Raw genomic sequence first — 27,827 nt, forward strand, 5'->3', positions numbered from 1 at the left:
CATCATCCCTACACTAGCTCAACACCGCTGGATGCTGTGCATCACCCCACCCTATTTGTTCAGGCTAGCTTGCAGCAGTGCACCATCAGTTCTGCCAATCCTACTCCCCCTCCCCCCAGATTGAGACTGGCTATTTAAGAGGAATAGGAGGAACAGGAGAGGGCCCACAATTCAGTCCTGCATATTTTAGTTATGTTGCTATATATTTTATTTGATTAAGCAACACAAAAAGAAATCCAAAGAGGGATTGGTCATTTATACGGAAAACAAGACTAGCTAGCCATAACAGCTAATGCTATTTAAAAAAAAAGTTAGGAAGGGGATATAAAACCTCATGTTTCAGGGCTTAAACCATCTCTAACTATTAGGGATTAGAAGGAGATCTTTAAGGGGGACAAAATTACCCACCCTTTGCCTACTGTGGGGTTTCTTGCACCTCTCTTTCCAGTATCTGGTACCGGCCTTTGTCAGAGAGAGTTTACTGGTCTCAATGGACCACTTGTCTCATCCAGTATGGCAGTTCCCATGTACCCAGTAAAGAAGTCTTATGGACTTGCTTGTTAGTTTTGTAAACATCTACTGTGATACAGGTGAAAAATAAACATCTACACAAAAAGCATGATTATAACCAAAAGAGGAAATTTACTTACTGGTGGGAAATCAAAGTCTATCTGGTTAGCTAAGTTTAAGATATAATCGATTCGAAACTGGTTCTCTGGATTGGCTAACTCAACTGGAGGTGCCAAATTGCCCATTGCTGTCACTATTGTCTGCAAAGAAAGGGAGAGGGGAGGGGAAAAAACATATTTGTTACTGAGTTAGTGGTTAAATAACAGCTTTTTGCAACTAGAAACAATGGGTTGTAGACTTACCTCTATAGCTTCTTTAATATTGTTTTTAATATCCTGAATTTTCATTTTTTTCTCCCTGTAACCAAGAAAATATACAAATTAAATGTATGTGCCACAAAAAGAGAGGTTTCTGAAGTGGAATGCAAATGAAAAAGTACTTCATTAAAATGAAACATAACCCCAACAAGTGAGATGCCTGCTTACTTCCACTAAGTTACTGAATACATTTGTAGTTAAGTCACCAACTATCTTACCTGTGTAGGAAAAATGAGATTTTGATTTCAAATACATGTGTTTAATCATAATAAACCCATATAAACTTATCAAAATTGTAGTCTTAGATGGAGAGGAACTCATTTTAGTGCTACAGAAGACTTTCTGTAGATCAAGCAGGTTTGGATTAATTTGAGTGTAAAGAATAGAAATACCTGGAGGCTGTTTAGATGAGCAGAAATGAAGAGATAAAAGGGAAAAGTTACCAAGAAAAAGAAAAGCAGACCAGTGTAACACAAAGACTCAAGGGTGAAAAGAAAATCAGAGATGAAAAAATTCTCAAACAGAGAGCTCAGACCAGAAGGAGATATACAATTTAACCACACGAACATGCAAAGTATAGTGCGAATAGAAGGGCTAATCTATTACACAGAATTACCAACAAAATATAGGGAACGAGTGGGTGAGGTAATATCTTTTATTGGGCCAACTTATGTTGGTGGAAGAAACAAACTTTTCTACTTCAGGACCTGAAGAAGAGCTCTGTGAAGCTCAAAAGCTTGTCCCTTCCACCCCCAGAAGTTGGCCCAATAGAAGATATTACCTCACCCACCTTGCCTCTCTCAAACTGGGACCAACACAGCTACGACAAGGCTGTAAAATGCTGCAGTACTTAGAATATTCTGTATGCCAATACTTTTATTTGGGATTATCTGCATGGAAAATAAAAAGAGGTATTAATAAACCAAATACAACTATGGTGTCGGTGGTGCAACTCCGCTGAATTTGATGACTGGTTGTATCATGTCTAATTTAGAGCCATTGTCTCTAACAAAACTATTCTCAAGGTAAATCCGTTAGGTATGTCATGTAATGTATGCCATATGCAAATCTGACGACAAAACAGTTATTTTAATATTAAATATTTAATATTAAATATACTAAGATGTATACTCAACATATTAAAAATGCCTGATGTAACCATGAATCTTAATGCAGTAAATTCACTATCAACTTGTAGACTTCTTAAAATGTACAATGTAACTTTTACAGCCCTAAAGGTGAGAAACACTGTATAAATACTATTAGTTTCTTGATACATACTATTTATGAAAAATTGTTTATGTATAGCCAAATCTGTTGTAAAGCAATTCATGTCAGTTACTCATTACATCTAGTGAAACCTCAAACTCAATAGTGTAAAGTAATCCTTTTTATATCCATGACGTTATTTATTACAGAACACTCTCAGTGCGTGGATCATTATTTGTATTTTGTTGAGCTAATGGAGCATTGTTCAGTTGAAGTACTGCTTACTGTATTTGCATCTCTACAATTATTCACAAGTTGCCAACAAAACAAAACAAAACTGGAAGTATAATCAGCAATCAGGAATGCAGAAGAAGAGCTGAAGAAAAAATACTGCTTCAACAATAATACAGGCAGACATAGTTGACTGGAGATGGGTGAGGAAATCTGTTTATGGAATAAAATGTGAATAAAAACCTTTAGGAGAAGACGACAAAGTCCAAGAACACACAAATAGTGCAGTAGCAGCTTGCCATGTTGGATTTTGTGACCTGCTACAGGTTTGGGGGCTGCTAAGCTCCGATTGTGGTACAAGCATTGCACTTATGGACTGAAAGAACACAGCAGAAATAAGGCATCTTGCACTGAGGCTTCAGGGTATCTTGATGCAGACAGGCAGAGTATTGGAATTCTAGCATCAAATACATTTGAAGTCTCAGTTGTGGTTCTGTTCCTAATCTACCTATAGACCACCTAATGCTGAATTTACTGTATTTGACGACTACCAGTTTTTGCTCCAGGGATTTGGCACAACTGATGAGAAAAAGGCAAATGAGCCAGTTGAGGCCAGAAGCACTGAACTAAGAAAAATAAGTAAGGGAAGAAAAGGGGAGATAGAGAGAGCAGGCCTCTGTTTCTTTTCCTTCCCATTGTCCTCCTTTCATTTTCTTCCCTCCCCCCGCACACACTCTAAAGAGGTGACAAGGGATTCCCTCCTATGCACATAACAAGAACACTAACATTTTACAGGACATAAAAGTTGGATATGTGGTTAATGCAATTGTTGTATTAACCACTGTGACTTCCCACCTTTAAAGGTTAGTGCTCTTACAGAATAGGGTAAACATTAAACAAAAACAATAAAATGAAACTGCTAGCCATGAGAGAAGACGGAAGGCAGGAAGCAAATGGGAACTGATTCAAACTTCACAGAATGAGACTTTCATTTACTCTGGTTTGATTTTGTCCCCTTTATTCAAAGAGGGCTTGAACCTGCTATCGTATGCAGTTCTACTAAAGTCAACAGGACTACTCATGTACTCAAGTTCGACACAGTGTCAGTGTTTCTGCAGGACCGGGATCAAACAAAGAATGGTTATACTTAATTACTTCGCCTTATTTTGGCACAGCATTGAAAACAAAACAAAAAATCAAACAGGTTATAATGTTTGAGACAAGATGAGTGAGGTAATATCTTATATCGATCTGAAGAAGAGCTCTGTGTAAGCTCTGCAGCTTGTCTGTCTCACCAACAGAAGGTGGTTCAATAAAAAATAATACCTCATTCACCTTGTCTCTCTTATATCCTGGGACCAACATGGCCTTAATAAGAATTAATGCATGTTTGTTTGTTAGTAAAAGTATCAACTATAATTACATTATTTTCCAAAACAAATAAGGTTTTATTTAGAAATTTTTCTCAATATATTTGCTAAAAGTGCATTCATGAGAAATTTCCAAATCGGGCAACAAAAACTATACATTTAATATTTCATTCTGATTTTTAGTCAATCTTTCATATTTACATTCACAGATCCTCAAGCTATCACTAGCACAATAAAGTGATAATGGTTTCTGAAGTGGTGTAAAACACTCCCACAATTAACAAATTGCTAAGTAATCACCACCATCTTTACTACAGGAATACTTAGTCCCCCTATTTCTGTTGTTGCCATGGCCCTGTGGCATGTCCTGTAAACAAAGAACATATTACACAGCAATGAATGTATCATCTCATTTTGTATTTTATAATATTTACTAAGCATACATTTTCCATGGCAATGAGGTGCTTCACTCCTCAGAAAACTCAACATGCTCATCAATAGTTCAGCCAATATCTTATGTACAGTGCAATTGTTTTTAAAAAGTGCGACTTAGTACCAGCTTTTATTCAGGGATTTATAGAAGTGTAGTGAATTCATCTCTTCACATAAACACTATTTTCACAAATTATAAAAATATTTTAAGCCTACTGAGTTCTGAAAACATCACCACCCATTCACGATTGCCAGAATTATTTTTATAGGAACACTGCCAGGTTAAAAATAGTTTCTAATTTAAAACAGCTTTTCCTCTGGTCTTAATAATATGACACCTCGGATTTTAAAAACTACATTTAAAAGAACACTTACATCTCACCATTAATGTTGATTGTTTACTTGTACACAACATTCCGTTTTAAAATTGAAAATATATTAGTTTGTTTCAATTTCTGGCTTTTGTGTGTTAGCACAATCCCCAAAACTGCAGGGGAATGTTTACATCCAAACAAAATCTTTTCATGGAAATAGATTAGATATAATATTATGGCAACAATCCTATTTATTATACTGACAGTTCCATATGACTTTTCTACAACTTGTGGTATACATAGATCCATGCAGATTTTAACAGCACCTTTTAAAACTCCATTTATAACATGGCTTTGATCAGTCCACACAGCCCAAAACAGAAGGTTAAATTCTACTGCAGCTGAGCAGTTTTAACAATAGTTATCAAACTATGTTGTTTTGGCTTTTTAAAAGAGAGGGAGGAAAGCTGCATTCATTTATCATGAAGGCCACTAAACCCTATTTGAGGAACCATGAAAAATATGACCTTTTAATTTCAAACAAGGAAGAAAGTCAAAACACAAATCACCTTAAAACTTAACAGACTCAACCCTTCCTTGAAGTCCAAGCCTAGACCCTGATTCAGAAAAGCATCCCTATTCAGTAAAGCACTTCATGTGTTTAAATACTTTTCTGAATCAGTGCCCTAATGATTTTCCATTAAAGAAGAGGACTACTTTTTCATTTTGACTTTACAATGCTTTATCAAATGCTACATAGCCAGCAGGCTATCAAGCAAGTTGCCTTTTTGTAGTCTGATTTAATTGTAACTTTTGTTTTATTTCATTTTATTTTAGAACCCAGGAACTATCGGAATATCCATCTTTAAAATGGGTATAGGAACCTTTTAGAAAAAACTTAGAACTTCTACATTAACAAAGAGTGGACTGACTTCATGATCTTTGCTGCCACCAATATTAACCAGTGCTAGGAGGAGGGAAATCAACTGTTAGCCTGAAGGCATTAAATAAAATGTGTTATGGTAATTATTAAAACATGGTCACATTAATAAAACGTGTGACATGATTGCTCTACTGGTTAAAATAACTGACAGAACAGAGAAACAACCTCTCATTCAACCTCATGTTCAGGAAGAACAGCTGGGAGTTTAAGCATGTACTGTACTATAAAGGAATGGGTACAGTACTGTAGGTGTTAAGAATACTAATACTACAAAGAAATAAAACAAGTTTAAAATTAGAGTGTTTTACTTTTTCTATAATATAGTTACCATTAAAGATATTATATAAAGATGTGATAAAGAAAAAATACTTCTCTCCATATGTTATGGCAGGTCTCCAGTGAGACTGCTGGAAAAGAAAATCCAGATCCTTCAAAAATTCAGAGTTAAAAAACTGTTTTAATTATTTTTTCCTTAGAAAGTGAAAAAAATGCATTACAATTTGCCACTATCATTTCAAGATTCACAAAGTACCTAAGTTATTTTTTAAAAGTGATAGAGAAACATTTTCCCAATAAAATGGGGACTGTACAGCGAACTCCATAGCCGGATTATAAAAACATTTTTAGTAACAAAACACCGAGTGTTATAAAAGATGCAGTGAAGAGGTGATTACAGTGTTGCTTTTACTTTGACTCCCATATATAGTACATCAAACCTCTGAACAGAGAAACACTTCTAATGAGGGTGAAGCGTATTTATGAAAGTGGATTATGATGTCAGTTAATCCAGGCATGAAGACCACCTAAAGAAGGGACATTCCCTGAAAAACATAATATACTGAGGCCTACTGTAATGTGAGTACAATAATTAAACCTTCTAGTAAGCTAAGCTGTCATTCATTTTTAAAGGATGTTTGCTTTTTTATTTGAGCCTGCCTTAAAATTTGTAAGAAACTAATAGTGTCCTAAGCATAATGCATTTCCTTTGCTTGCGAAAAAGCAGTCCTCCCTTCAGTAGCATTAATGTATTATTCAGCCAACAGCCAGCCTGTCCAGAACTCTGAAGGGTATAAAGGGATAGGTAGGCTGCCTGATTGGAAACAGAAACTCTTCCTTGTGATCATTAGGTCCAGATTACGTAACTTTTCCCAAAAACATAGCTGACACACTTATTAATTATTTTAGGGTGCTGCCAATTTACTGTAGCTGTCAGGCTGCACTATACTTTACTAAATATTTATCTGATTGCTGCAAACAACAAACAGCAAAATTCCTTTAAATCTACATTGCCAACTGAGACAACCCGAGGGATATATCCTTTTTTTAATATAGCATATTAACTGCCTTTGGCTTCCTCAGGATTGTTAACCACCTGGCTTTTGCCACTTATTATGGTCAATGTCTCGGGCATTATTGAAGAAATACCTCAAACTTCTGAAGCAGTGACAAAATTAGCTCATTGTCCTGAATTTGCTTCCATAACCATTCCACTAACTTTCGGGGGGGGGAAAAAACCTACCAATTTGTAACTGGCAACACTATAAAATAACAACATTTTTAGTTAAAAGAACTTAGCTGCCAAACAAAAATAGTACGTATAACCAGCATAATTTATATAAAGTACACAAAAAAAGAACTTCACTTGGCTCTGTATCCCAATGCAAAAAGATATCTACCTGCACTGAACTAACAGAATATCAATTTGCTTTTCACATTTTACAAATGAATGTAAAGGCTGATAGCCACTGTAAGTGAAGTTCACCCCCCTCTGTATGTTAGCAAGAGCTCGTCACAATTAGAAAGCAGAAGAGTAGCCTCCCGCGGGTAAGAAGTAATTCATATCACAGTGCTCATTTAAAAACAGCATACATTTTATATTACATATAAAAAAATATTTTATGGGCTAATGTGTTTTGCATTTGAATTTGCTGTAGCTGTACATAGTTACTCTTTCAGCTACACTAATACGCTAATGTATTTCATTAATATTCACAAAAAATGCATTAACATTTATTTACTTCTCTTATGAAAGTTGATAAAAAGTAAAAAATGTACCATTTTAGAGTCTGCCTAAAATATATCCAATCTATACCAAATAATACATCCAAGATCTACAGGACTAGGACCACAGGCTGTGAAAATCATCAGTATTATGAAGACAACAACAACATAACTAAATTAGGGTACATATTTACAGAAATTTCCCAAGTTACTTAGCAATTCAGGAGTAAGCCTAACTTTGCAGCCTTGATTTACCAAAATTCTTTTGTTATGCACATTATCATAAGGTTATAAAGTCCAAAAAGCTACCTGTTTTGAATCAAAGTACTTGCTTTTCTAATGCACGACTGAGACAATGCAGTAGGTTAGTTTAGTTTACCAGCAACCGTCTCTTTGATATACATGAGGGTTGCCAGAGGATGAAAAGTAAATGAGAAGGAAAGAGGAAGAAGAGAAATGGTGCACAGGAAAAATAAAAGACACTCCACAGAGAAGGGGAGGTTTAAACAGAAGAGTGGAGATAAAAGTAAAGGGTCTGGGTTAGAAATAGCACTATGTTAATGCACACAAGGGAACTTTTAATTCACACTAGCATGGTCTACATGGGCCACTTAGCACACAAACACATTGGTGTGCTTTAGAAATCACCACACTAGTGTACACTGCTGCTCCACAGAGACAAATCTTCAGGTGTTATTTTGCTAATGACACCATGTCTATATGTCAGAAGGACTGAAGACATCTCACTGATCATAGCATATCCCTGCTGCTGGATCAAGAACTGTTGTTTCCTTTTCTTATATTATCTTCTACTTCACCAGAAGAGAATTCTTCCTTCTCCTACAGAAACTCCCTTCTCAATTTAAGGATTTTGCTTTTCTTTTTTTCCACTAGTAATTTTAGATACCAACTACTTACCACATTGGGCTAACAAGTTCTGCACTGTTCTTTTTTTGGTCCATAAGAGTGTAAATCAGAACCTATGTTAGCTAGAGTGTTCATTTTCTTTGCTCATTTTACTCAATTATAAATAATATCTATTTAAAAATGGTGGTTGAATAACTTGGTCAAAATATACTCAGATTTAATACAGGGTTGAAATTGCTCACACTACACCAAATTTCAAATGGAGCCAGCTTCAAGTGTCCCGGAGTCAGCCAAACATCAATCCTCATCCAAAAATGTACAATCAGCTGCAAATATACATAATGTTGCTCCTTTTCGACACAAGCAGCTCGTCAAAGTTTGGGGCCCTGGGTTCCAGTCAGGAGTAGAAAATGGTGATAGTCAGGTATTTCTTCAATACAGTTTAGTTTATTAACAAGGAATGTACAAAGTCCTGCTTCTCCAAACACTGGACCAAATCAGAATTCTCTTGGTGGATTCTCTGTAACTTGAAATCTTTAAATCAAGGTTGAGGACTTCAGTAACTCGACCACAGGTCATGGGCCTATAACAGTAGTGGGTGGCTGAGGTTCTGTAGTTTGTGATATGCAGGTCAGACTAATGTATTACACATTTAATTGGCCCATGTAAACCTGGCTAGTGTGCTTTAAATGTACAGCTGTTTGAAACATGTAGGGAACAGTTAGTGCACACAAGCAGGGTCTACACATACCATCCATGTAGTGTACATTACCCCACTGTGTAGACAAGCCTTGAGTCTCTCTGTTTCCAAATTTTTTTCCTCAGTTTCTCTGTGTTCTGTCACCCATCTCCCCACTCCTCTCCAAACACAAATCAAACAATATGCAGCAAAAATCCCTCCACCCATTCAACCCAACAGCCCAAACTCCTGAGCGGGTTCACATACCCCTTTTTGGGTTAGGTGTTGACAAGTAAAGGTTTATTAATTCATGCTGTGCATTTAAAACACTTTGGCAAAGTGTAAGCAGTTCTCCAAGTAGGATTTGTTTGTATGGGGAATCACCTCAGATTACTTTGTTCATTTTAAGGCAACAATATTAACTATCCTGAAATGAAGTGCATCCACAATGATTTATTATGCCAGTTTAAAAACATACTTTAATAGTTAATCATTGTGTCCACACAACTCTGTGCTCATTTGAATTAACCTTGCTGCATTCTGGGAAGATATCCCACAGTACAGCATTCTAGTGCTCACAATTTCTCACGATGCACTCTATGGGATGCCTACCAGACCTGATAGGAATTCTCGGAGCTGGAGTTAAATTAAACTCCCAGGATTGCTCTTCTGGCTTCTCATAATTCATCTGTAGTTTGCCAGTGCCATTTTTGAACTGTTGTCAGGTAGCACGGAAGTCATACTGCTGAGCGCAACAATCATGACAGTCACTAATAGGAAGAGGATGATGCACGTGTACTGGCAGTCATGCAGCCAGATGGATTTGACTTGGTGGCTTAGGATGCCACAATGATATTGCTACAGGTGGATGAAGGATGAAACTGAGCAGTTACTTCGGCAGGAGCATTTATCTGGAGCAGCTTTACTTGGTAGCGCATAGCTTGTGGGCTCAGTCAATCAGCACTGACCAGTGGGACAGTGGGGATGACCAGCAATGGCTGCAGAACTTCACAACGTGGAAGAGACTACCTTTTTAGAGACACATGCAGAGCTTGACTCAGAGCTGCAGCAGTGGAACACCAATATAAGAATTCCCCACAGCATGGAGAAGCTTGTGGACATCACCATATGGAAGTTCACTATTCCCAACTGCTAATGGTCAGTAGCTAACCACTTTGGTGTTGCTAGATCAACTACCAGCGCTATTATCATGGAGGTTTGTGAGGCTACTAAGAGGGTTCACTCTGAGATGGTAAGGCTTCCAAATTATTTTCCCCTTGGATAAGATGACTGTAAAAATACTTCGGGGCAGGGAAAAGGGTTTGGCAGTGGTATTTTTAGGTGGGATGGTGGTTGTTGAGGGCCACAGGGGATAGGTTAGTAATTCCACATGCATTTCTGCAGGGTGTCCTTACACTGGAGAATATTATCCTAAGAAATTATCCACAAGAAACAATTAAGGGTTTTGTTCAAAAAGGGCACAATCCAGGAAGATATGCAGCAGCGAGATTTGCCAGGATGTTGTCTTTCCAGGTGATGCAGGCGTGGAATGGAAACACTAGCTATATGGGCAGTTTCCAGAGAGATACATTGCTTTGCAATGTGTATGTCAAAAGAGAGAACTGTCATTGCCTTAAATTCTCTCTTATGACACCTACCTATCAGCATAAAGTGCACTGCAAAACATACAAAATTCTGCAGTAATTGTTCTGAGTCCGAGTTTCATATACCCATGAAAGTCTCGTAATGCCTTATAATATCTACCCATTTTGAAGCCTGATCTGGGCAACTTGCGTCATTCAAATCTTAAATTAGCTAAAAGCTGAGGGAGACAAGGTGAGTGACGTAACATCTTTTACTGGACTAACTTCTGTTGTTGGAAGAGACAAGCTTTCAAGATACACAGAAGTCCTGGAGTCTTGCAGTCTTGAAGGCCACAGACTTGTCCCTGTGGAACTGCCTGAGTCCTTGGGGCTTGGCACACTAAAGGGGTCACTCCCAGGATACTGCTGACAAGCTGGGCGTAGACCAGAGAGACTTCGTGACAGCCTACCATGCAATACATTGGATTTTTTTTTAACCCCTATGTTGTCAATATCTTGAGCAGGGGGGAAGGAGTATGAGGGAGGATGGGGGAGGGAAGCAGCACAACCAGGAAGTGGCTCAGGAAGGGGCATTTGGAAGCGGCAAGTGTGGTTGTAGGATTTGATATTGCAGAGAAATAAACATTGTGCCTTTAAGTCTCTCTCACAGATACCATTTTGAAAATGTGTGGGAGGGTTAAAGCCAAGCAGGCAGGGAGAGACTCCTCACTGTGCCCATCATGGTGGTGGACAGCTGGCACACACTCAAAATGCTGTTTAAATCCCCCTATGCAGCTGTGCTGTAATACAGCACATAATACTTACTGGTACAGCTCCCCATCTGCAATATTTTCAGGCTGGCTGTCCTCCACAGCCGTTTCAGTCTGATTGTCTGCATGGTGTTCATGTAATCTCTGAATCTGCTGTGCTGTACATTTCTTGGCTGCCCAGGAAAAATCTCCTCTGGTCAGACTCGATGGTATACATGGGGACAAGGGTGCCTTCTTTGGGGTCTTGGGTGCTTGCCGTGGTATTGTCTGGGATGCTTTCTGGAAAATTGTCCGTACTGTATCATTCTTGGGTGCTGTGGTGACATTGTATTTGTGTGCTCTCCACTGCTCCAGAGTCATGACTGGTTGTCATTTCTCCATTTAAATGCTGGCACTCAGGACTGCGTTTTTGCAATCAAAGACTGGCCAATCCAGGTGTGAAGCAACGCTTTGTGGGAGGCCTGCCAGTAGTGGAGTAGTTAGGAATGTGTCTACACACACCTTGAAGTGAGCAGACTCACTGCAAAGCTAAATTATTCCTGTCTGAAGGAGGATTATTTACTATAGCCTAAAATGCCAAATAATTTGCTTTAAACAAAGCTTGTGTGTGGGTGCAAGGCACTATAAGGTGAAAAAACTAAAATTACTCCAATGCGGCATCCCTCCGTCCCACATTCCACTTGTGCTAATACTACCACTATTTTCAGTGAAAAATATTATGATTTTAAATGTCTCTAGTGAGTGTAATTCTCATTACCTTAAACACTTCCTAAATTAGGCTTACAACATGCTAGACAGAAGATTTTGAAAGTTCTTGACTGTCAAACTGATAGGTGACAAAATAAAATTTTATCTACTGATTTTAAAAAGAAGTGTCTTAGTTGGCCCATGAAAAATGTACATATTTCAGAAGGGTAATCTTTAACTGATATTAACCTATAAATAAGAAAAACAGGAGGTAGGTAAGTAAGTACAATTTAGCATTATACCAAAAGCTCAGCAAATTCTCCAAAACAAGTTTCCACAAATATTCACTTATATTTTTCCCACATGAATTAGCTATGGTCACTCTCGCTCCCTTTTTGTCCCTGTCTTCATGTGCAAAAAGGGTGCTAGAAATCTAAATATGAAGATAGGTTCACCTGAGTGCCTGGTATTCAATGAAGATATTAATATAACAGGCATCACAGAAATGTGGTGGAACGATGATAAATCGATAGGACACTAATATCAGGGTACAAAATATACAATAATGAGAGTAGGTTGTGTTGACAGGGGACTGGTACTATATGTAAAAGAAAGCATAGAGTCAAATACAGTAAAAGTCTTAAGTGAATCAAACTGTACCATAGGCTATGTTTATAAAGATCCATTTGTCCAGTACGATTGAGCGGAAGTGAAGATCCGCTAAATAGAGCCGGAAGTCCATTTAATAAACCACCTATGAAAAAAGAATAATGCTGCATCGACGGGTACGCCTTTCCCGTCGGTGCAACATAGTGGAGATGGCGCACAGAACAGAATTTAGGAAGAGGACGTAAGTTACACAAGTTACACAACTCCTGTTGACCGCCGCTGAATTTGCCAGTAAGTGTAGACCAGGCCATAGAATCTATATGCATAGAAATTTCATTCTTGAATAATAAAAAAGAGTATAGCAGCAGGAATATACTACTGACCACTTGACCAGGATGGTGATGGTCACTATGAAATGATCAGAGAGATTAAAGAGGCTACAAAAAACAGAAAACTCAATAACAGGGGATTTCAACTATCCCCATATTGATTGAGTTCATGTCACTTCAGGACGGGATGCAGAGATAACATTTCTAGACACCATTAATGACTGCTGCTTGAAGCAATTAGCCCTGGGGATCCCACAAGGGGAGAGGCAATTCTTGATTTAGTCCGAAATGGAGCACAGGATCTGGTCCAAGAGGTGAATATAGTTGAACTGCTCGGCAATAACAACTATACTGTAATTAAATTTAACACCCTTGTTAAGGAGGGAAAAAAACAAAGAAGTGCACCACAGTCGCACTTCACTTCAAAAAGGGGAACTACAGAAAATAAGGAAGCTAATTAACAAGTAATTAAAAGGAATTGTCACAAGAGTGACATGCCTGCAAGCTGCATGGAAACTTTGAGCCTCTACTATGGTATTTTTTTTAATTAAAAGTATATCCCCAAATTAAAAAAAAAAAAAAAGTAAGAGGACCCAAAAGATGCCACCATGGATAAACAACAGCGTAAAAGAGGCAGCTAGAAGCAAAAAGGCATCCTTCAAAAATTGGAAGTAAAATCCTACTGAGGAAAATGGAAAGGCGTATAAACTCTGGCAAGTCAAGTGTAAAAGCATAATTAGGCAGGCCAAAAAAGAATTAAGAGCAACTAGCGAAAGACCAAAACAAACAGCAAAAAAAATTTAGATATATCAGAAACAGAATGCTTGTCAAACAACCTGAGATGCAAAAGGAGCACACAAGGAAGACAAGGCTGTTGGAGAAGCTAAATGAATTCTTTGCATTAGTCTTACTGAAGGGGATGTGAGGAAGATTCTCAAACTTTTTCATTCTTTTTAGGTGACAAATCTAAGGAACTGTCCCAGACTGAGGTGTTCATAGAGGTGGTTTTGGAACAAAATGATAAAATTAAACAGTAGTAAGTCACCAGGACCAGATGCTATTCACCCAAGGGTTCCTAAGGAACTCAAATATGAAACTGCAGAACTACTAACTGTGGTATGTAACCTCTTGCATAAATCAGCTTCTGTACTAGATGACTGGAGGATAGTTAATGCAACAGCAATTTTTTTAAAAGGCTCCAAAGGCCATCCTGGCAATTACAAGCCAGTAAGACTAACTTCAGTACCAGAAAAATTAGTTGAAACTATAGTAAAGAACAGAATGATCAGACACATTGAGGAACACAATTTGTTTGGGGGGGGGGAGCCAGCCAACATGGCTTTTGTAAAGAGAAATCATGCCTCACTAATCAACCAGAATTCTTTGAGGGGCTCAACAAACATGGACTTGGACCTTCAGAAAGCTTTTGACAAGGTCCTTCACCAAAGGCTCTTAAACAAAGTAAGCAGTCATAAGGTAAGAGGGAAGATCCTCTCATGAATTAACTAGTTAAAAGATAGGAAAAAAGAGTAAGAATAAATGGTCAGTTTTCAGAATGGAGAGAAGTAAATAACAGGGTCCCTCAAGGATCTGTAATCAGACCAGTGCTGTTCATATTATCAGTGATTTGGGGGAAAAAGATAAACTGAGGTGGCAGAGTTTGAAGACGATACAAAATTATTCAAGATAGTTAAGTCCAAAGCAGACTGCAAAGTTACAAAGGAATCTCACAAAACTGAATGGCTGGATAATAAAATGGCAGATGAAATTCTAATGTTGATAAATGCGCAGTAATGCACTTTGGAAAACAGAATTCCAACTATATATACACAAAATAATGTGAACTATATTAGCTGTTACCACTCAAAAAAGATCTTGGAGTCATTGTGGATAGTTCTCTGAAAATATCCGTTCAATGTGCAACAGCACTTAAAAAGCTAACAGAATGTTAGGAAAAACTAGGAAGGCGATAGATAATAATAGCATAATGCCACTATATAAATCCATGGTATGCCCACATCTTGAATACTGCATGCAGTTCCAGTTGCCCCAGCTCAAAAAAGATTAGAATCGGAAAAAGTATATAGAAGGGTAACAAAAATTAGGAGTATGGAACAACTACTACAGGAGGAGAGATTTAAAAAACTGGGACTGTTCATCTTGAAAGAAAGATGACTAATGGGGTGGGAGATATGATAGAGAGGGAATGGTGTGGAGAAAAGGAGTAAGAAATGCTATTTAGCCCTTCACATAGCACAAGAACAAGGGGTCACCCGATAAAATTAACAAGCAGCAGGTTTAAAATAAACAAAAGGAAGTACTTCTTCACATAATGCACAGTTTACCTGTGGAATTTGTTGCCAGGCAATATTGTGAAGGCCAAAACTATAACTGGGTTCAAAAAACAATTATAGTTCCTTGAGGATAGGTCCGTCAATGGCTATTAGCCAAGATGGTCAGGGATGCAAGACCATGCTCTGGATGTGCAGCCTCTGACTGCCAGATGCTGGGACTGGGTGACAGGAGATGAATCATTTGACAATTACCCTGTCCTATTCGTTCCCTCTGAAGCATCTGGCATTGGCCACTGTTGGAACATAAAATATTGGGCTAGATGGACCATTGGTCTGGCACAGGATGGCCATTCTATTGTTCTTAAGAAGTATTTTTCAATTAAGTTTACTAGATTAAGTCAGTTTAACATGAGCACAAAGGCCCATTGAGATGCTTATGGTGCCTAAATGACAACACAGCCAGCTAATGTGGCTTCAGACATGTTGGCTGACATCTTAATGAAGCTTTCAATTGCATTCAACTAACTCCATTGAGTTAACACATTTAAAACACACCTTCTTTTTGCCCATCAAGACATGCATATTTGTAGAAAGCCAACTCAAAAGGTAAGTGACTGAGGCTTGCTGACATGAATGTTTGTGGAAAATGATTTTAAAAGTTGCATGCACAAGTATTCATGGAAATTCATACAAAAGAATAACTGGACCAGAAAAGTTCTTACAAACACATCCTATCAAGAAGCAGAGACCATGCCATGTGACTGATCTAATCAATCACAGCTCGCCCAACAAATTCAGTTGTTTGCAGAAAACTATTTGCTATCAATTCATAGAGGTTTTTTAAAAAATGGGGAAATGACCATCTGTTTGTATATTCTCTGAACAAAGAACGATGCTAAATTCAAATAAATTCATCATGAATTATTGACTCAATTTCAGTTACAGACTTCAGTCTGAAGGGCAGACTGTATTCCTGTATTGTGTATTTCTCAAAGGAAGATATAACCAAGGCACTCCTTCCTATGTATTCTGTGGTGAGTGTCTAGAAGTCCCCTGCATTCTACTGGAGATTCTGCAGCAGCTTCAGATCTAATTTTTTAAAACTGGGTTATTATTGAGCATGAAAATTAATTTTAAAATCATTATATCACCTCTGCTATTTAATTTGAGAATCTTAAAATCAGTTTATTTTTCACTAATCCAATTTTTTTTAAAAATTTCCATGTGCTGCAGGATTTAATATTGACTTAAAAACATAACTGCACTACAGAAGTTATCAGGGAGAAGCAGTTGCATAAGGGATGTGAATTCTTGAAAGGTGGGGGGAGGCAGTTTTAGAGGTGTGGGATAAGCATATTAGCCGGCAATAAAATGATCAGCAATGAAATAATTAACATTGTCAATTAAAATTGCATAATTATATTTCAGAGTTAACATGCCATTGAGATGAATTGAACATTTCATACTTCTCAGAACTAGGCAGTCTGCACGCTCAAGTGGGCACCACTGCATCAATTATTTTCTTCACCACCATGTGCCTAGAAACTTGATTCTGAAGTATAATTCTGAATCAAGACAGGATTCTGCAGTAAATTCCAAGGACAGAGAATTGCAGAGAGCAAGGAACCCTAAGTATAACTTTATAAAGTTGTTGTTTTTTTTTTTAAATGCAAAAATGCCTGAGCTACAGCCCTGCATGGGACTAGTGTAAAGCTCTGCAACAGGACTGGGATCTCACAGGTCCCGCAGGACCCAATGCCATAATAGTGGGAGCGGGATTAAAGAATACTCGTGCGTAGAGCTCTGGCCTGAGCTCTATTTACACAAATGCTTACAACCCCAGTAGCAATGGAGCAGTTGAAAACCAGTACCAGTTATTTTAGTGTTGTGAAGACCTAGATTCATAGCCATCATTATTAAAGTACTATGCCATATGTGTAACTGTCAGTATCTTAAAAATAAAGTAGTCTAGTTGTGATTTACTTTGGTGGACATGGTCATGATTAAAAAGCTGGATATCATTAAAAAGCTATGTTAATTAAAATTATAGATAATGCCCTGTTATTGTTTCAATAAAAAAAAAAAAAAAACTGACCTGTTTACAGGGAATTACTACTTAAACAGTACAAATTCATTCTGTGAAAAAAAACCTATAATTCTACCTGCCAAGTTAAGGATTGTGCATGCGCATTTGTGAACCCAATTAGTATATGCAATTATCGGGATTGCACATGCAAACCATGTTTCCAGCATGCACAAATGGGGTAATTAAACATGTAAAGTGGGCATCTAAATGAGCCATTCTGAAAATCTGGCCAATGAAGTCCTGCCCAGTACAAAGAATTTCAAATAATTTTACAAGAAATAAGTCCATAATGTGGGCAAGATGCTGACAACTCTGGCAGATAGCCAGTGAAGCCCTTAAAGCACATGTTTAACTTTAAACCCATGAGTAATTCCATTGACTCTAATAGGAATACTCATGTGTTTAAATCCTGGACAGGATTGGGGCCACTGCACTCTCAGCACCTTGCAGGATCAAGCCCTTATTAAGTGGGCTATGTCAGAGGGGAAAAATAATAGAATTATCCAAATGTTAGCTATGAAATATGAACATTATTCTCCATCAGAAGTTATAAAAGCTTCAGAAAACAAAATTTAACTGCAAGTCAAACACAATTCTCTTTATGTAAACATGGAAATATGGGCTATTCTACGAATTGGGAATATAACCCAATAATTTAGTCATAAAACTTTATATGAACTCTTAAAAGGAGGATGTTCTCGTATCTTTGGTTTACCTTTGTTTTTCTTTTACAGCCCAGTATTATTCCCACATTTTTGCTAACTGTGCTATCTATACAAAAATGGGTACATTCACTGGAGGGAAGTTATCTTTGACAAATTAATCACTAATTAAGCATATTCTTCTAAATAAAATACTAGCAGTAACAGTTCAAAAACCTTTGTAATACAATAAACTCTCAAACATTGTTTACTTATATAGATATCAAGGTAATGTGTCAAAATGGGGACAAAAAACATGAATCTAGGAAAAATTTCAACAGTTCAATTCTGATCTCTTGTTGCCTCAGGTACTTAGCACACCCATGTTATACAAACTCCTGAATATGTATATACAATATATGAGAAAAAGTCACATTTGCGTAAAGGACCAAGGTTGTTTGTATCTTTAATTTAACAATTATTTTGATCAATTCAACCGAAAAAACGCATTACCAAGAATACACTGCATTAAGATTTTCTTGTTCGAAAATTCTATAAAACATCAAAGAATAGGCTGTTTTCTTGGTCTCTGCCCAACATTCTAGAGAATGTTGTAAATTTCTGTTATCTAAATAAAGTTGGTGAGATTTTTACCATATTATAGGAAGACTTCCTACAAACATAAATAAAAGAAAATGGGACATAATTTGGAAAAATGCTTTGCAGCCACTTTCCAGACAGCTCAAACCAATCTCATTCAATACTATATACAGGATGTGTGTCTAATTTTCCCCACACACTTCAAATCAGAAAAGCTCAACATGCAATCTTCTCTTCGGAATTGGGACCATACCACATTTTTCCAAAGACAGTTATGTAACTACTGTGTGATTTTCAGCAGAGTCGCTGAGAAATTACAAGGGCTGAAGGGATTCGATGGCCAAATATCTCTATGAAAAGTGACCTATAAGACTAAATTCTCTCCATTTAAAAATACTTGGTGTATTTTATTCTTTGTTATAATCAGACAAGACACAAACCAGAGATCTCTTACAGCTTATAATACAGAGAAAATGTCCAATACTCTGGGGCGGGATCGCTGGTTCTCAAAGGCCACTTTGCATTGCTTCCTGTGTAAGTCAACCTCTGCACACTCATAACTGTGACAAGAAGGAGGAGGTAACTCTGTTATACCCACCCCCTTTTCTATGGCATAAAGTCCCTCTGCTAAATTAGGGCTTCTTGTCTGCAGCCCTAACTTGTGCAGTTCCAAACTCTCTGCTCAGATGCAGCGGAGAATCAAGGCCATGGTGTCTTGAAGTTTCATGTTTTTAGTTTTCTGTTGGTTGCCTTAGTTTCTCAGAAACTGGAAATGATATTCTTTTCCCACTGATTTTCACCTATTTGGCAAAATATATACATTTTCTTTTTGCCCTCAGTGCTCCTAATAAAACTTGAACTAACATGGCTATTTTGTTCATGAGCGTAATTGATACTCTGGGGTCACTTTGTTAGCTTGCTTCTGTACAGACAGCAGATAGATTACAAAACAATTGTTTTTGTGTAGGCCCTAGATATCTTCTGCAACTTCCTTAGCAATAGAATGGTACACATTTTAAAGAGAATTTAGAAGTCTAAGACATTTTCCTCAAAGTAACATTAGAAAAAACCAAAAACACAGTATTTAGAATCTAAACTGCTGACAGAGTCCTTGTAATTTTGGCCAGGATTTTCCATGCATTAAAATAGTGTAGTAATGTGGCATCCAATTTACTCTTTATTCCAATACCATTGTTTTTCCAATTTAGAGCGGTTTCTTTTTTAAACCATTTATTTATTTAGGAAGTTTTAACAAGTGTAGAAATCCTTGCATGTATATATGACAGACAATAAAATAATCATTACAATGGTGAGCTTTTGTTCAAAGAAACACGATCTACCCGCTATTGAAAGTGAAGCCACCTGCTATCTCCCTATCCCTTTCCAAACTCCAATGCTAGTTTTGTAAGCAGTGAAGAGATCTGAAATGAGCAAACAGTTGCTGAGCTGTCTTGTGATTACTGTGTTTCTGTAATTAATGATCCTACCCTATTCTCCTATTTCTAGGGGTACATCTAATCTTAGGGCTGCAACTCCTAGTTTGCACAGATATACTTGCGGCAGCTCTCATCAAGCTAGCATGCTAAAAATAGTAGAGTAGCTGCAGCAGTGCAGGCAGCAGCGAGCAGAGACATGGTCTAGCCATCCTGATTACAAACCTGCTGGACTCTGTGGGTATGTCTACACTGCAAGACACCTGTGGCTGGCCTGTACCAGCTGACTTGGGCTTGGAGGGCTTGGGCTAAGAGGCCATTTAACTATTCACAGAGCTCTGGTAGCCTCCCACCTTGTAGCTCAAGTCAGCAGGCACAGGCCAGCTGCGGGTTTTTAATTGCAATGTAGACATACCCTATGGATACACATTTAGGGCGGCTAGCACTCGCCACTCTGTGCTACTGTGACTATGCTAATAGTCTGATCAGAGCTATTGCGAGTATATGTCTACTCAAGCTGGGAATCACACTCATTGTCACTTACCATAGTACCGGTACCATAGTATCTGTATACCTCACAACTCCCCTGTGAAGTACTATCATCCCCATTTGACAGATGGGGAATTGAGGGACTAAGAGATTAAGTGACTTGCTCAAATTCACATGGGAAGTCTGTGGCAAAGCAGGGACTTGAACGCAGGTCTCTCAGGCTAGTGTCCTAACCACTGGACCATCCCTCTTTCCTTTTCAGTGAAGGTGCAGACAGTTTAATTTGAATCTGTTTCTTGTGACTTTCAGAACTGTCACAGTTTCCAATGATTAACTTATTAATCAAGATATTTTTAGTCTAGATTCAAAACACCTCCAACAGTTTGGAAGAGTTTGGAACAAAATCCTAATTGGCGTTCAGACCCATCTCTAGTTTATTCAGTGTTATACAACTAAGTTCTTATATAGTCCTCATTACTCTAAATTCCTTTTCACATACAAATCTTTTATTACTATATTGAAGGTTTCAGGGAGCAGGTAACCACCATTCCAATGTAGGAAAAACAAAAAAGTTGTGTTCTAGCAATTCTGGATGGAGAATCCTGAAATTAAATGTGACACGTGAGCAACCCATCTACACTATGAGCTAGGAACGCGATTCCCCACTCATCTACATATACTCACACTAGCTCGATGAGAGCTAACATGAGGATAAATAGTAGTGTAGCCATGGTAGCATGGGCTGCAGCACCAGGGCTTAGCCATGCCGAGTACAAGCCTACCTGAGCCCCATGGGTATATACTTGGGATGGCTAAGCAATTTTCAAAAAGGAGCCTAAGGGAGCAAGGTTCTCAGTTCCTACTGAAATTCACTTGTTTTTTTTCTAAATTGGAATGGGGGTTACCTGCTTCCTCAGAGTCTTTTGATGATCCTAGCCCTCTGTGTTAGGAGTTGCTCATACTGGTCCAAAGGGTGCTTCACAGATGAAAATTGTGGAACATTTCCTTCTTATGTTCAATCTCCATATCTTTATATAGCATGGATTTGTTGATGTCAAGCTGAAGCAATTTTTTGCTTACTTCTGTGCAATAAGGAGCAGACATGATCAATTATACAAGAGAATTAAAAACCCCCACCACAAATAGAAGGTCAGCTAGTCCCATTAAATAGCCTTTACAGCCCGAGATCAAAACATCTGCATATAGATGTAGGTCTAAATATGTTGATGCTAATGCTGTTAAGAAACAAACCTCTTCTTGCACTACCTGGTGAAGCCATTGTTGCTACTACATTTTTACAGAGAGATGAGGCAGCTGGATAGGAGGCTACACAAACACAATAGCCATGAGCTATACTCAGAGTGCATTTTTCGCCATGGGAGAAGTTCTGATATTTGTGAATGGTGCCTGGACAAGCTACCATGATGGATTACTGCTGGGGGGGCAGGGGAGGGATCAAGGATTGAACAAGACTCATAGCAGGTGGAACTTGAGCTACCATGCAGGGAGGTCAGGCATGAATAGGCCACCCACTATGCTTTAGAAACTATTATTTCTCTATAGGAAATTTTATCTGCAATGACAGATGGCACAAACCAACTCTCTAAGCCAGAAGAAGCAAAATGTTTCTACTGTTGGGTGAAATTAGCCCTTGTGATCAGCATCTGCACAGGGACAATGTGCTACTTAAATCTCAATTAAAAGCCATATTTTGAGTGCTTAAATGGTGGTGGCCTTCTGTGCAAAGGTAAATTTCATCCATTAAACAATTCCCATCCTTGTCAAAAACATCTTGAAGATCTGAGTACAATTAAGTTGGTTCAGTTACAAATAATGGTCCCCTAGAAAGATGAAAAATGCCTTATCTTCCGACACGTAAGAAAAGGGAAGAAATAGGTGCACTTGATGTCTGTTAAGCAGCAAGTGTATGAGCAGTGTTCAAATGTCTTCTAGAAGAGTTGAGGGAAATTTGTAATTATTAACCTCAAAATATAGTTGAGAAGGTATATTTTTCATGTTATAGGACGCAGTCATCTTTAAAATCTCAATTCTGATTTTTTTATTAAAACCTACTACTGCTACAAGTAACACTTAAGTTTAATAAAACTGAAAGATTAAGAGGGGATAATGCTCTATCTTTTCAGTTTGGTTCTTTTATACATTTGACTGCACTTTTTAAACATTCAGTTTCATTTTTTTCGCTGTACAGTCAGTTTCTCCTGTTTTGTGCGGGTATTTCACAGAGCACTAAAGAAGAGAACATTTTTTTTAAAATAGGAAAGTGTGACTGTAAAACACAAAAAAGGGGAGGAGGATTCTGGAACTGCTAAAGTAACCCCAAACAAGGTTTAACTCTTCATTTGTAACTGACTTAGATTTAAAGTTGATGCTGTCCCATTGATACACCCTCTTTTAAAAAAAAACAAAACCAAAAACAAACCAAACACACTTATGTGTACACAAGTCTCTGAAGAGGAATTCAGAAGGGAGAGACAACACTGGGTAACCAATAAATTCACTAATGGATCCACAGCCACCTCTAAAACTTCAGCAATGGAGTGGCAGAAGAAAAGACAGTTGAAATAGGGCATTCTAGTTATTGGAGAAATATACATAAAACATACATAAAATACATACATAAAAGAAATATGTAATAAGCACAAGTTATATTTTTTCAATTTGAAAGCACAAATGATTTATAAGAAATAATTAACATACTTTCTTCTGCTATTCAGTAAACCTTTATCATATTAAATAAATATATCCTGACAGTGGAGTGGTTCTATAAGGTTCTAAAGATTCACTTCTTATGTAGCAAGTGAACAGTTCAAATTTTTACACTCTTACTGTTTTGCCCCTGATTGGTGAACTGGATTTTTAGCCTTTTTCGGGAAGGCTGCCTGGAAACTATATCACAAGCCCACTTAGTTATAATGACTTCCTTGTGTCCAGACTTTAAACCACACACATTTATTTTGTATACTTGTTTGTATAGGTAATATAGCCTCAACATAAAAGAAAAAGATAGCATTTTATCTATGAAGTCCACAAGGGACCATGCTTTGCCAATTCAATTAAGCATGAAGAACTCAAACTAAAGCAATGGACACTAGTACAAGCAAACCTCGAAGATTGGTAACGTCCTGTAACCACCTTTAGCTTTGGCTGTTACTGTTCCTTTTTGGCAATATTTTCAGCCCTCGTCCAACTGTGCCACAATAGGTAGCAGCAAGCCGGACAGCATGAACACTGGATTTCAGAGGGAAAATATACGAATATTAGACAGTAAATTAGTTACTTCACAAAAATCATTTACTTAAGTGGACTTTGTCCCTGGGTGTTCTAGAACAATAGTTCTTAAACCTCTGGGCAGCGTGGTTGATTTTTACAAGTTAGCAACCTCTTGAACCAGTGGGCCACAACAAAGGAGTGGAACATCTCTATCATTAGAATAGTATGTTCCCCTAAAGTAAGTTCTTTAGTGGAACCGCAGCTGAGGGAGCCTCTTCCCCAAGCAACATGCTGATCTCCAAATTAAAACAGAGGGGAAAAAAATGTAATTTGAGCCATTGTTTAGGCTGTTACGGAGATATCAAATGGATGTCAGTCTGTTTTCTCTTGAATACAATATTTCCCTCATTCTTAACACTACTGCTATATTGATCCACAACTAGTAGTGAAAGAGCATATGTAATGGGCTACAGTGATTTTCCAGTTATATATAGTAAAGACACATGGAAGTAGTGAAGGTAATATAAAATCTGTAGACTGCAATTTAGTTTAAGGACATATTGTACCTCTCCTTGTGAAGGTTCTTCATTATTTAACAGGTCTGAGACAGAACACATCCTAAGTGTTTTTGCAACACTTTTGTAGTACTTGATCAAATAGGTGAGTCATAAAACTTGTAAAAGGATTGTACCATTTACACAGAAATTTTAGTTCTAATGAAAGAAGATACTTTCATTCTGACAACTTCAATAAAACAGTCATTCTGGGAAATCAACTAGTTTTAGTTATGTTCCATTACTGTACTATTTATTTTTGGTTACTGGATGCCATTTGATTGTTTAATAATCCTGAAAGTCAAAAAATATGCCCCAAACTAAAACAGCCTCAAAAGGTTGGTTTTGGAACAGTAACAAATCGGCTCACAGCCTGGGGTCTATGTTCCATTTGTCCTGCCCCATTGGCAACTACTGCTGTGGGTTCTATCAAGAATCATAAATGTAAACATATGCTGACAGCAATGTACTCAGTATATGACTGAATCATTTACAAACTTCAGATCACGAGGATTTTAGAAATGGCTCTGAGAATTAGTGATGTGGAGACCCTGATCCTACAAGGTCCCACGAACTGAGCCACACTGAATTTACATGTGCCTTTAAATCGTTTACCACATTAGTTTCTAGTCATTTCATTTAGATTACAAATAACACAGCTTCTATTTTTGCTTTGTTTTTAAACCTTTGCTCTAGCAGCAGATAATGACGATATATAGAAAGGTATTTGGAAACAATCAATACTATCAAAAAACAGTTTTAAAAAAAATCAGTTCCTTCCAAGACATACTGCATAAGTCATCTATCTGCATACTACAGCCATTGATCCAGCCACTAGGTCTGAAGGTCTTCAGCTGGTGTCAGGGAACATTGTTTTAGTTGAAAGATTCCATCTACCTATCTTCCTGCTCATCTTCAGTAGATCCCTCATCAATTTGGAGACAGAGAAGTACATCAAGAAAATGAATTTTGTTTCCAGCAATCAAAGACTAGAGAGCACTGTCTACATAAAAACTTGTGCCACTTTAAAGTGATGCAAACCCGACTGGATGCATTTTGGTTTAGCCTCAATCTACTTCTGAACAACTTAAATTAAAGCAAAAGAACCCAGGCTTAGACTGAAACACCGTAGTTTGCACTGGTTTTATTGTCTGCTTAAAATCACACTTGAAGATAAACTGGTGCAACTCTACGTGTAAACGAATCCTAGGACTAGAAAGGTCTACACAGCATTCTGGAGCAAGCAGGAGCAACCCCAAGTTTGTCAACCTTGGTTAGTGGGGCTCACACTACTATTCTAAAAATAGCTGCACAGATGGTGCTTTGAAATTGCAACTTGAGCTAAAGCTTGGTTTCTGAAGCCACTCTCCTCCCTAGGCTTCAGAGCCTAAGCGCCGGCCCAAGCCACAACTTCAAAGTGCTGTCTACACAGCTATTTTTAAAGCATTAGTGCAAACTATAGTAGCCCAAGTCTATCGAACTGAGCTGAGAGGATCACTCCCATGGGCTCCAAAACACACTGTAGACATAGATAGTTCAAATTCTTCCCTGATTTCAGTGGAGTTGCAGGGATGACCTTGACTCAGTATCTTAGTTTTTCAAACACAATACACATGTGCCTTAACTAAATATTCTAATGTCCACGGTGGTGCCCATTCAATTAAGCTCTGCAGTAGGAGGGAAAAAAAAATACATTCACGATTTAGCTTTACATTTCTTTTGCTATATCACAGCAGACTATTTTTATCTACAAAAGCTTAAATGGGTACGAACTGCAGTGGACATTGGCAAAAGTTTGCAATTATGGTTTTTAAGAGCATAACTAGTACCAACTGCTAAACTTTTAGATTAGCCTTGACCAGAAGGCTGGATGTTAAAAGATTACTTCTTTTTGAGAATTAAATTCCTGTTATAAAGGCCCATCCCTGTCCCAGGCACTGGATTTGCAAAACACTGTATCTACTAAATATTTTTTCTGAACTCCTGGCAAACATCATTGCAGTGATTTCACATGGACAAGGTCACCTCACAAGGGACGACATTATTGGCATACCATCATCTTAGAGGTTGTGACCCTGACTTGCTTCAAGGTGATGAGCTTGTTCAGCAATATCACAGTAGGGTCTGTAATGCAAGTTTTGGATTTTCTTCCTTCTCTTCCACTCTTTAAAAGCCTCTCCTAATCCTGTTCATAAAGTGAGAGGGACATTACAACTCTGTTACTTTATGTACTGCTTGTATCCTTTCACCTCTCTGTTAGAAATCGGTATTACACCAACTTTGCTAATTGCACAGGTATCTTCCTTAACAGAGTTTGCCATTGTTAATTGGAGAGGTCTTGAATGAGAGCATTTATTTCCTTCAACTAATTGTGATTTCTTTCAGGATTTAATCTACTTTTATAAATACAGATAACATTGAGAGGAGAGTAGAATCAACGGAAAAAGAGGAGAAAAAAACCTAAGGTATCAGGAAGAAATAATTATTACACTACACTTCTACAGCATATTATCTAACCATACAATGTTTATTTTACAAGTTATTTAAAACGCATACATTTTCGTTAGACTATTTAATATTCTAATTTTACAATTTTAGAAATGAGTCATTAATAAGCTCTTAACCCCTTCATTTATTGAGGATGATATTTTAGTACATTTTAAGTATCACGTGTAAACTGGCTAGTCTCTTAGTAGTTGCCTTTTATAGCTTTTTCTGAAAATCACTTCTTCCTGTATTCAGCCTCCACTTCACTCCTCTGCTACTCCATCCCACCGTCCTTCCTGATATGGTCTAGAATCCTGACTGAAATACACTGGAGACTGCTTCAGAATTCTGAGATTCAAGTCATTGTTACTTTACTGTGAGCCAGAACACACAAAGAATTGGGGATAGAAAAATGTAGGGTTGCATTATAAACTGAAGCTCTGCCTGCTCCTGCTTAAGAGATTATTTTAGTCAACTTTACTTGACCAGCCCAGCATTCATATAGATGCACTTCACTAAGAACGGTCAGATTTTCAAATTTTTTGTTGTTGAATGTCACCAGCACTGTGTTAATGGGAGGTCTGCAGATAATATTTATTAATTATTAATTATTATTATTATTATTATTTAAGGAAAGCTCACAAAGTCAGGTTTTCACGTAAATTTTTTAAAACAAACATTTAAGAGGCTGATTCTATGCTTCTCATGGAGTTACTTACACCTCTGCAAAGCAGGGGCTACCCCAGTGTAGAACACTACTAACCTGGTTTGGTTTCATTTTACACCCCTTTTGAAAAGTGCAAGCAATTACACAAAGTACGAGAGTGGTGATTCAGGCCCAAAGCCTGTGTGCAATGCTGTAATGTATTTCAGCAAAAATATGCACCATATAGTCTGACCAATACGTAGATTCAAGTTCATGCAAAGTTTCATAATGCAGTGTATTGAAAGGTCTAGAAGCTACAATTAATCGAGTTAATTGGAAAAAAGACTTCAGCTTTACTATACACATCAACATCTGGTATACGTAAAGTTTTTATATCGGTACAACATTAGTTAATGGTGTTTTTTGTTTTTTTTAAATGATATGAGAGAGGGAAT

General features: G+C 37.6%; 1 protein-coding gene across 4 annotated transcripts in view; it reads right to left on the bottom strand.

The window, feature by feature from the left end:
• GNAS (GNAS complex locus) overlaps positions 1–27,827 on the bottom strand; it is a 220,204-nt gene that overhangs the window by 86,557 nt on the left and 105,820 nt on the right. For all 4 annotated transcript variants that reach the window (XM_067554160.1, XM_067554161.1, XM_067554163.1 and 1 more), the window contains exons 3-4: positions 873–927; positions 651–770 (exon numbers count right to left, since the gene is read on the bottom strand). In XM_067554160.1, the coding sequence (XP_067410261.1) occupies positions 651–770; positions 873–927 (175 nt within the window). The remainder of the gene's footprint in view (positions 1–650; positions 771–872; positions 928–27,827) is intronic.

The sequence above is a fragment of the Emydura macquarii genome, unplaced genomic scaffold (assembly GCF_026122565.2).
Source record: "Emydura macquarii macquarii isolate MOO-44397 ecotype Brisbane River unplaced genomic scaffold, CSIRO-AGI_Emac_v2 contig_1483, whole genome shotgun sequence".
Taxonomy (NCBI): Eukaryota; Metazoa; Chordata; order Testudines; family Chelidae; genus Emydura; species Emydura macquarii.